The 11091-nt window shown below is 39.2% G+C and overlaps 1 protein-coding gene across 1 annotated transcript in view; it reads left to right on the forward strand.

Annotated features, from left to right (window-relative positions):
• The window catches only part of grk6 (G protein-coupled receptor kinase 6), a 38275-nt gene extending 27448 nt beyond the window's left edge, over positions 1–10827 (forward strand). The window contains exons 7-16 of the mRNA XM_079172335.1: positions 1008–1071; positions 2548–2688; positions 3547–3737; positions 3832–3869; positions 5461–5550; positions 5663–5871; positions 6310–6447; positions 7686–7823; positions 8188–8322; positions 8818–10827. Coding sequence (XP_079028461.1) covers positions 1008–1071; positions 2548–2688; positions 3547–3737; positions 3832–3869; positions 5461–5550; positions 5663–5871; positions 6310–6447; positions 7686–7823; positions 8188–8322; positions 8818–8868 — 1195 coding nt within the window. The 3' untranslated portion in view covers positions 8869–10827. The remainder of the gene's footprint in view (positions 1–1007; positions 1072–2547; positions 2689–3546; positions 3738–3831; positions 3870–5460; positions 5551–5662; positions 5872–6309; positions 6448–7685; positions 7824–8187; positions 8323–8817) is intronic.
• Positions 10828–11091: the final 264 nt, after the last annotated feature.

Raw genomic sequence — 11091 nt, forward strand, 5'->3', positions numbered from 1 at the left:
GGTAGCTATTTGCTCTGTAAAGCCATCAGTGTGCTGCAAAAAAAAGTTGAATCTGACACACACACACACACACAAAACAAAAACCTTTATACTCTCTGTGATTCCAGGCTGCTTAGTTTAGATTTGTCTAAAAACGTCAGCTCAGTATCAAACCTCAATACTTTTGTGTTACCGACCAAAAGTCTGCAAAGAGTACTGGTCAGCAGTTAACTTATTAGAATATGAGCCCAAAATTACATTTTGTTTCTTCATCCATTCAACAGTTTTTTTGCATTGAAGCCTTAAAAGCTGCCAGCGTAGCTGTAGCCCCGACATTTAGTCTCCACTGCTCACCTTAAACATCACAGTGTGAGTTTAGTCTGATGTCAGAGGATCATTATGGGCCTAAATTCGAGAATACACAAAACCAATAACAAGTATTGGTAAAAAAAACCAAACATGAGACGCACCATCACAGGGCTAATTAAGCATCAAATGACTCATCCGGTTTTAATGAGTCTATTAAATTGACCTGCTTGACTGGCCAGACTGTCCACAGGGAGATAAGGGCTGATACCAAGAGGGAACAGTTAATTGGTGCTTTCGATCATTATAGCAGCTCTGTTTGTGCTCGTCATAAATCCATCCACCGATGACTGACTGTGCACTCAAAAACAGGTTTTAAGATCACTGCACTGTTGAAACACAGTGAGCAGACATACAACATTTTGTATAGAATTTTAACTCATCAGCAGGCATCTTTTTTCATATCTGCACGTGCGTTTTCATCTTTTTCACCATAACTTGTGTTAAATTAATGATGCTCCAAGATGTATCCATATCTTACCAGACAAACTATTATACATCTGACTTACCACCCGCTTCAAATGTGTTCCAACTAACCTGTGTATATATATATATATATATATATATATATGTATATATAGATAGATAGATAGTGTTCTTAACGTCATGTTAATGTGTTGCTGAGTCTGAGTTATAAACGCGTTTCTCTTTTTGTCCGACAGGCAACTGGTGACGAAAAACACATTTCGACAGTACAGAGTTTTAGGGAAAGGAGGCTTTGGAGAGGTGAGTACATTCAGTTTTTAGTTTTTTTAAACTCTTATTTTAAATTACTCAACATACAAAAGTCCAACACAACTCACAAACTCAGAAGAAATAATCGTATTGGCAAGTTGAAATGAATAATTGAATAAATGGAAGAACGGGGGTTGGCAGGGCGTTTTCCTTTGCTGATCAACTGTCACACGCCAGCAATTTACGAGAACAATGGGATTCATCGTTATAGGAAAAAAGGTACGAACAATTCTGAGGTTGAGGAATTTTCTCAAGAAACAAATTTAACAAGAAAATGAAGATATTGGTGAATGAGGCCCACTGCTTTTAAAAGCGACATCCTTAATGGATAATTTAAACTATCATCTGGACAAAATACCCAGTTGCTCTTTTTTCCTTTTTATCCAAATTGTTTCAGGGGATTCATGTTGTAGGAAATCTTTGATAAAATAACTTATTTTACTCTCTCAATGTACAGTATTCTGTAGTTCAGATGGTATTTTTTTTACACACGTTCTCCTACTAGTCTTTGGCAGGCCAGTTGAATACACGATTCATAGGAAGTGTAGCAGCAGCACACATGAACATTTCATCCTCAGTTAACGATGCAGGCTCCCTCCGGTCCAGTCAGTAACAAGTGGCATGATTAGATTCATTATGGCCATTTAGAGCCACAATCCTGACCTTTAAGGACGGAGGACAGTCTGATATTGTTTCCATGTTTAGGGTTTATAGCACCTCACACTGGACAGAGAAATCAGAGGCTGACAGAAAAGGTAGAGAGAAGTGTTTATTAATAAAGGATGAAGTTGATCAAACAAAAGGTTAAGGCAGTTTTTATTAAATCAGGAGACTTGGTACACAGCTTCTCTTTATTTGTTTTTACCAGAGCCACATAAGGAAGGTTGTGTTGATGACAGTAAATGTGCATGAAATATAGATTTATAAGAACTCGAACACTGGAACTTGGCTTCAAGCTTTAACATTTTGGGGAAGTGTGGATTGTAAAAATAGTTTGTGACAAAAACATGAATTCATTTCAGATTTACATCTCATCTACAATCAATGTAATCTGTGTTGAGTGTTGTTTTGAGTTCCTTCTTTCGTTTATAGCCTCACTTATCACCTTCATATGTGCAGCTGCGTTCTTACACCCGAATGCAGCAGTCGAATAGAAAAGTTCACTTTCACCACATCCTCCACAAAAAGAGTTGAACACAGCCCTCCGTGTGTACGCTTCTTTTTTTTGTCCTAAGCTGCCATCCTGTGTTACCTTATGATTAAATTATCTACAATCACGGTCTTGTGTGGTGTTCTGGTGCTCTAAGATATGTGAAGTCCCATGATGGGCGGCAATGAAGTCTTCTCTGTTTTATTAAGAGTGAACTGTATCTTTATTTGTTGCAGCTTTTTACATGTAGAAATGGGAATACAATTATCTTGTCTTCTGTCTCCCCCCCCTCCATCTCCTCTTCCTTTACCCTGCAGGTGTGTGCGTGTCAGGTACGGGCCACAGGGAAAATGTACGCCTGTAAAAAACTAGAGAAGAAGAGAATAAAGAAGAGGAAAGGAGAGTCCATGGCGCTCAATGAGAAACAGATCCTGGAGAAAGTCAACAGCAGATTTGTTGTAAGCGTCTCATCTTCTCTGCCAGATTTTTTTCATTCACCAAAAAATATAGAATATCACCAGACTTGTTCTTTAACATTAACGTTTCAGAGGGTGTAGTTGTGTCTTTCCTTTTAACACGTTCAACAGTAACCATCAGTTAACATTTCTCTCATCTAAAATAATACATTTATAGAGCGAAACTGTGCACGTTTGCTCTCTGGGTGCGTCGATCGCACGAGATCTCTGCAACATTAACAACTGCAGTAATTAAAAGACAACATGAGGAGGTTTGTTTTGTCTCTGCCAGACGACCTCTGTTCAGCTTATTTGATTTGGACTCCAGTCAGCTGGCTGGTCCGGTCTCCCAGGGCTGAGGAGTCCCTCAGGGTTCAACATGGCATCAATGTAAAAACACACAAACAACTTAATTAAAGAAGTTTGGCAGCAGGTAGTGTTTGCAGTTGTGGGGACGTGCAGTCAACAGCTTCCTGAATATCTCACATTAAAGGAAAAATGTACCCCGAATCTATAAATAGTTATACTAAAAAAGTTTGAATTAGACTCAAATTAGACTTGGGACTGCGCTATATTTAACTGAAAACTTGAGCTGCAATTGAGGACTGTATTTATGATAAATTATTCTGTCGATTTTTTATACAATGAATACATTTATCATTCTTTAAAATCTATAAAAACAACAAACAATAAAAAAACATTCTTCGCTATTTCTCACAACACAAAACTGTAAATCCAAAACCAAAAGATATTCAGTTTACTGTGAAGCTGGAACTAGGCAATGTTTATTTTTGCTTGATTTATCCAAACAATTAGTTGTGCATGCAGCATCATTAACACGCGACACTCCTCTGTCTCCAGGTGAGCTTAGCGTACGCCTACGAGACGAAGGACGCTCTGTGCCTCGTGTTGACCCTCATGAACGGAGGAGACCTGAAGTTTCACATCTATCACATGGGCGATGCGGGTTTCGACGAGAAGAGAGCCATCTTCTACTCTGCGGAGATCTGCTGCGGGCTGGAGGACCTGCACCAAGAACGCATTGTCTACAGGTCAGCATCATTGTCCTTTGTCATTGTCCTCCCCCCCGGTCTCATTGTCTCTCATCTTTGTTCTCACTCTGCTCTCCCGTTCTCCGTCCCACAGAGACCTAAAGCCAGAGAACATCCTGCTGGACGACCACGGTGAGTAGCAGCATCAAAGGAAAATAAATAAATGGGTCAAAATTCGACCAATTAAAACTTCTGTTACCTCTCTGTGGGTTGTTGGCTCATTTGAGTAAAGGACAGGTGCATGCTGGTTTATTTTTGTTAGTTATTGTTGTTTTTCCTGCTTATTAACACAACAGCAAAGGTACAAACATAAAAAGTACCCTCCTCCATAACTCAGTCAAATCTGAATACACCGACATGATACACATTTTTTAGATTTAGTGTGACTTGCACTTTTCAACGGTGTAATTATTTCTGACCTCCATTGTGAGTAAACTTCCATAGATCTGCATGCAGGAGACAAACTAACTATGGGATTTGGAAGAAATACATATTTAAAAGCCCTGTTGCAACACAAGATCCTCTCAAAGTCCACTTCCTCTTTTGTTCCGGAGTCTTTGCTCGGTTGCAATGGAACCGTAGTGACTAATTCCAGCAACTAGCCACTCGGCTGTGTGCGGGAGAAGATCGTGATCTTTACTCGCTTCAATAAAGAGATTCCAGGCTCTTTCACTTTTGGGTGAGGCTCCCATTTAATTAGAATTTCGGTTTACAGATGATGATACGATATGATGTAACTTATCTTCCTGGTCTCCCTCTGGTGTGTATTGAGTGCGGTGATAAAACGTGTGATCTCCCCGTCACCCATGCATCATTAGCTCTGTTGCACCTGTGCCCCATATACCAATTACCTGCCACACTAATCCACACTGCCACCCGTAGTCAACCTGAGGTAGGTTCCCAATACAAACAGATACAATACACAGACATAACTAATGGCTCCTACAGGAACTATAGATGTTCGTATTTTCCAGTATTTAGGGCTTTTAAGATCCATGCGATACAATTGAAAGCTCTGAAACAAAAAGGTAAGCTGACCTTGAGTTGAGGTTGTTTTAAATTGTCATTCAGCACTTAATTAATTCAATAAGTCACTAAAAAAGCCCATACTTATGTTGCACACAGCATACATTGTGTTATATGGCATAAACTTCCTTCCTATTCTGGTGATATTGTACATTTCATCTATTGTCTTTTTGAAAAGCATTGTGTTCACAATATAGATAATCCAACAACACTTCTGTGTTTTATGCAGAACGGCAAACTGTATTGTTAATCCTGTAAAGCTTTAAGATTTGGTGTTTGTATGACAGCAGTTTTTGAGATCATTTTCTGCTAAGAATCACCAGAGGGCGCTCTGACTCCAGCAGAACGTCTCTGAAGATTTTAATCTAAGTCATTTAGACCTATTTATATAAAATATATATATATATATTAAAAATCTCTCAAAAAGATGGAAGACTTCAATGACTATTTTGAGCTGATGTGATAACAAACAGCCAATATAGCCACTTGAGTTTGGTTGGAATAAAATCCATTATTATTTATTGTATGCTCAGGCTCAAAAAACAAAAACAGTCAGGAAGATAAAAAAATGTGTTGCTCCTCAGTTTATCGAGACAAACTACTGCGACTTATAAGCATAAAGATACAATATCTATTCCATGCCTTTTCTTACATCTTATAGACGTTTGTGTGTATGTGTTTGTGTGTATGTCCTTAGGCCACATCAGGATATCAGACCTTGGTTTAGCGGTTCATGTACCAGAGGGACAGACCATCAAGGGACGGGTGGGAACGGTGGGATACATGGGTAAGTAACCTCTAACAATCTCCACTAGTGGAGACATTTGCAATGTAGTGTGTGTTTTTGAATCAAGTTCAGCTCAAACAAATGCTCACTCTGCTGCGTTCTCTCCTCCAAGCTCCGGAGGTGGTGAATAACGAGCGCTACACCTTCAGCCCCGACTGGTGGGCGTTGGGCTGCCTGATGTACGAGATGATCGAGGGCCAGTCTCCCTTCCAGCAGAGGAAGAAGAAGATCAAGAGGGAGGAAGTGGAGCGGCTGGTGAGGGAAGTGGAGGAGGAATATTCCAGCAAGTTCTCAGAGGACGCCAAGTCCCTCTGTAAAATGGTGGGTGGATGTTCGAGCGGCCAAATCCACTTGTCTCTTATTCGCTCCGTTCTGCAGCTCCCATCTGCTCAAGCTCCATGTTTTACTATATTCTAGTGGTTTACCTCGCTGTTTCAAAAGACTTCCTGAGAAGAAATGCTTGTTTACAAAACTGTGACACATATCTCTGCTTAGTTAGTCCATGTCTCTGTCTGTCTGGTTCAGAATCAGTGGTTTTCAGCCAAATCATGTATAATAACATAGCAGAGCTCTCTCCTCAAGTTACATTTTGGTGAATTTTGTCATTCGTATTCTCATTCATTTACAGCAGCCCCTGGTGTAATTTAAATGCAGTTCTATTTTTGGTCTGAACACCTACATTATCCTCTGACCCTCTGTGTTTCTGCTGTTTTTCTGTCTTTTCTAGTTGTTTCTAACTGTTTTTCTTAAATCTTCTAGCTTCTGGCCAAAGATCCCACAGAGAGGATGGGCTGCAAGGGAGATGGAGCCTCTGAGGTCAAAGCCCATACCATCTTCCGCTCCATCAACTTCAAACGCCTGGAGGCCGGCATGCTGCAGGCGCCCTTCATTCCTGATGTATGTCCACAGTATATCACACCAGACTTCAAGTTCACTGAACCTCAGGAGGGTTTGTGCTACAAAAAGTGGAATCTTACAAAGAGTTGACTCCACTATTTTAAGAATATAGTACAGAAAAATATATATTACGATGTAAATATGTTACTGCTTTTACTGTGTTTTTCAGTTTTCAGCTAGTAGCATTAATGATAGCACAGATTTAGCTAGTAGCATTAATAATAGCAGAGGTGTAGCTAGTAGCATTAATTATAGCAAAGGTATAGCATTACTAAATGATAGTACAGGTGTATCAAAATAGCACAGGTGTAGATAATAGTATCAATAAATTATATTACAAGTAGTAGTATTATTGATGATAGCAAAATGTAGCTAGAAGCATTAACGATAGCACAGGTGTAGCTCGTAGCATTGATGATAGCACAGGTGAAGTGATATTAGCACAAGTGTAGCTAATAACATGTATTAATGATAGTACAGGTGTCGCTAGGAGCATTAACGATAGCATAGATGTAGCTAGAAGCATTAACGATAGCACAGATTTAGCTAGTAACATTTATGATAGCACAAGTGTAGCTAATTAATTATTGCACATGTGTAGCTAATCAAATGAATGATAACAGGTGTAGCTAGTAGCATTAATTATGATAAAACAGTTTTAACTAATAACATCAACTATTACATTATAGTGATGACATTAATGTAACATCACAATATATAGTAACATTAATCATAGGTAGGTATAGGTGAAACTAGTTATATGAATGGTAATATGTGTGACTATGTGTGACTAAATATGTGACATAAAGGGAATCTCAGCGTAGTATAAATAACATTCATGAAACCATGTCTACATTTTCTCATTTAACTTTTAGGGAGAAAGCAAACATTTTTCAAAATGTGGAAAGTATAGAGAGCTGGAAATACAATCCACAATTTACTGCAGAGGAAGTGTGATTAATGAATCTGATTAATAAGAATATCACTGAGGCCTATTACATGGAGCATCCATAATTAACCTGAACAGGAAGGATTCCCCACAGAGAGCACACTGTTGATTTGCTGCAGGTGTCATGTAACGTAAGAACTGAGGGAGTTCAAATCTCAATCTCTAGCAAAGACTTGGGGGCGTCATCAGTTGTGGTTCTTATGGTTCTTCCCTTCTTCAGTCATTGCTGATTGGTAGCTCAGCAGCTGAGATGAAAATGTGTTGAAGTTAGTGGGTTGTGTGTTTGCAGCCGCAGGCGATCTACTGTAAAGACGTGCTGGACATCGAGCAGTTCTCCACAGTGAAAGGAGTGGAGCTGGAGCCAAAAGACGAGTCTTTCTACAGCAAAGTGTCCACAGGCTGCGTCTCCATTCCCTGGCAGGATGAGGTGAGAGACACGGCTTCATAGAACAACACATACGTCAAATCCTGTTTTTCGGCACTGGTTAATTTATTTGGTTTAGTTTGACTTAATTTTGTATCTTTCCATAAACTTTTAATGCCACCTAAAATGGGACAAAGCAGTTGAGAGACACAATTCTTATGCTACAAGTCCAACACTGAGATAATTAAGTTAAATGACATGTCGATCATGTGGTACGTTTCTTTAGCTGATATCTGAGCAGGGGGATGATTACTTAAAAATGTGACCTCACTGAATTGTCTTTTGCCTTTCTACCAATATGTATACACAGTATATGTCTCTCTGTGCTTGTGATACAAAGAATGAAGTTTGGTCTTTTCTCCTGCAGATGATCGAGACGGAGTGTTTCACAGAGCTGAATGTGTTCCACCAGGACGGGACCGTCCCGCCTGACCTGGACTGGAGAGGACAGCCGTCTCCTCCGCCTAAACAGGGACTCATGCAGCGGCTGTTCGGCCGACAGGTCAGTAGACTCCCTCACCTCATCTCATCTCTTCACTTTTTAAATTCCAAAAACACTTAAAAGTCCCCCTCCATTAAAAAATGTGCAGAATGTTTGTTTTCATCTTAATCTGCTGGAGGGAGGAAGTTTCTCTGCGCTCAACTAAAGCAGGATTTTGTGACAACACAATTTATTTGGAGCCAATCAGTGTCCAGCATGCAACTTGTGTGATGTAGAAACTTGATGAATCCCGGTCAAACACACAGAATGGAGTTTTCAGTGAAGGAGGAGACATTTTGTGTCCAGCAGTTTTAACATTCAGTATTTTTCAATGAGCCAAAAGGAGTCGATGTAATTTAAAGAATTTTCAACAAAGTAATTAAACTTTGTAAGTGTTTTTTTATTAATGTTATTCATATTTTGTTATTATTTCCACACAGAATATTTATACAGTATATGTCTTAAAACATGTCAGTTTAATTACGGTGACCCTCTGCTCTCTGCTTCCCTCTGCAGGACTGCTGTGGTAACTGCAGTGACAGTGACGAGGAGCCCACAAGGCTGTGACACACACGTGCACACACACACACACACACACACGATCTCATTTGTTTACAACTTTTGCACATTTGTATTTTTAACATAGTACTATCTCTAAATGTCAGAATGTATATTTTCAGCATAGCCATAACGTTTAATGTTATTTAAAAAGTTGTGAAATATTGGCTGTCGCCGCGTTCCAAACGAGGAGACGGGAACTTTGTATAAAAACAACAAAAAAATATTTGTCCAGGGAAGGCTTTGCTTTCTCATTCATTCATCCACTCAACACATGTCCATGTAACTGATCTGGGGGCTGCTGCTGACCGCTGAGCAGCTCCACTGGAACAATTGCCTGCTGTAAAAGTGCCTTGCTGGAGGGCACTGTGACAGTGATTACTAAGGGAGGACTGAGCATTCCTCGAACCTCTTTACTTTGTCCAGGGAATCAAACCAGTGACTTTCAGCTCGTGAACTGTGACCACTTTTCTTCTTCCGCCCTCCATTCTGCTGACCTCTTATTTTTCTTCTATTTAATTACTTTAAAAGTGTGATTTTTTTATTTTTGCTTGGACGTTATGGTTTCGAAACATTGAAGTTGTCTACATTTGAAGATATTTTTTATATCAATCGTATTTTTATTTTTCAATTATGGATTTCTTGAGACAGTTGACTCGTTGTGTCAGTGCGGCTCCAGTTACTCTTGTCAGTTCTGTAAAGATCCTGTTATTTTTGATGAAACACGGTAATTATTTTTGGAACTTTACCAGTTTTGATCCACAATAAACGACTCACACATTATGTTAACACTGGAGAGCTTGAACCGGAATAAAATTCAGCAAACATTATGGTCACAATTAGTTTTACAGGGCCCTTCATTTACTTTTTTCGAAAAAATAAATGTATCTGGTACTAATTATTGAGAAAATAGAGTCAAAGTTCTAAGTTTCGTGAGTGTAGTTAGTTTTGTTCAGTTGATAAACAGTTGTTGAATTTCAGATGACTTTTATTGAAGGAACTGCTCCATTTAAACCCTCTTGAGACGTCAATTAATAGTTTCCTTATTGTTAGAAACTTTATTTGTCTCTCAGGGTTTCTATAGAATTTATTCCTTTTTCGCCATTTCATCACCTCCTCTTCCACTGTTTTTGCTTTGCTTCATGAGCGGACGGTGGTCGGATAATTTCCGGGCCGTGCAGGTTTATGTGCGTTGGCCCTGCAGGTAGACAACTTCATGTGAGGTCGTAACAATGCCAGAGAAAAAGTCAAAGGTTTGATCCGCCCTGATGTGTCGCAGGCTGCATCCTGAGCTGATCACGTGATGAAAGTCACACTGAACAACAAGACGAGAGTAACTGAAGCCGGTCTGTTCGTCACTGCAGTGAGATGCCTCAGCTGGTACTGTTGTTGCAGTCGATGGCTTCCTCAAAGAAAATGGCCTCTGATTTTAAGCTATTAAAATGAAATACCTCTGAATGTACAAACGGCTGTTATGTTATTTCTGATATTTGAGAAGACGGACGACAAAAAACCAGACGACATGTTTTTTTGGTTTTTTTCTTGCTTTCGAATATGAACCACAACCATGAATTCCTGAATGTCAACATCTCTCTGCTCTCCAAAATAAACCAAATAGTCGAGTTTCGGCTACATCTACCAGTGAGGTCGAGTTATGTATTCTAAATGATGGCAAGTGACATTTTAAAGGGTCAGTTCAACCACGTTACAAGAAAACTACATGTTTTCTCACCTGCCTCTCGTTTTATCTAGCCACGCAGATTTTTTTTATTTGCTCAGGTTTTGAGATATAGACGAGTGTGATGATTGTCTGTCTATTCATCCAGCATGCATTTTGTATCAACCAAAATGACCAAATGAAACCAAAACGGTCTACAATGCCAGATGCCGGTACAGTGAAATGAGAAAAGTTTGTTTTGTTGTAACGTAAATGAGCTTATCCTTTAATAAAGCCTGGCTTCAACTGATGATTATTTTCATTAACAGAATTATTATTTCTCGATCAACTAATTGTTTTGTCATCCTCAGATGTCTTGTTTTGTTTGACCAACAGTTCAAAACCCTAAAAGACTTAGTTTACCGTCATGTGTGACAAAGAAAAAGAAAAGCAGGAAATTCTTAAGTTTTAAGGATGGAAGACGCAAAAGTTTGCTTTAAAAAAAAGAAGATAGTAACACGATTAATTGATTAATGAACAAAGCGGTGCAGCTCTTTAGAGAACAGAATTTACAG

The sequence above is a fragment of the Pholis gunnellus genome, assembly GCF_910591455.1.
Source record: "Pholis gunnellus genome assembly, chromosome: 13".
Classification (NCBI taxonomy): domain Eukaryota; kingdom Metazoa; phylum Chordata; class Actinopteri; order Perciformes; family Pholidae; genus Pholis; species Pholis gunnellus.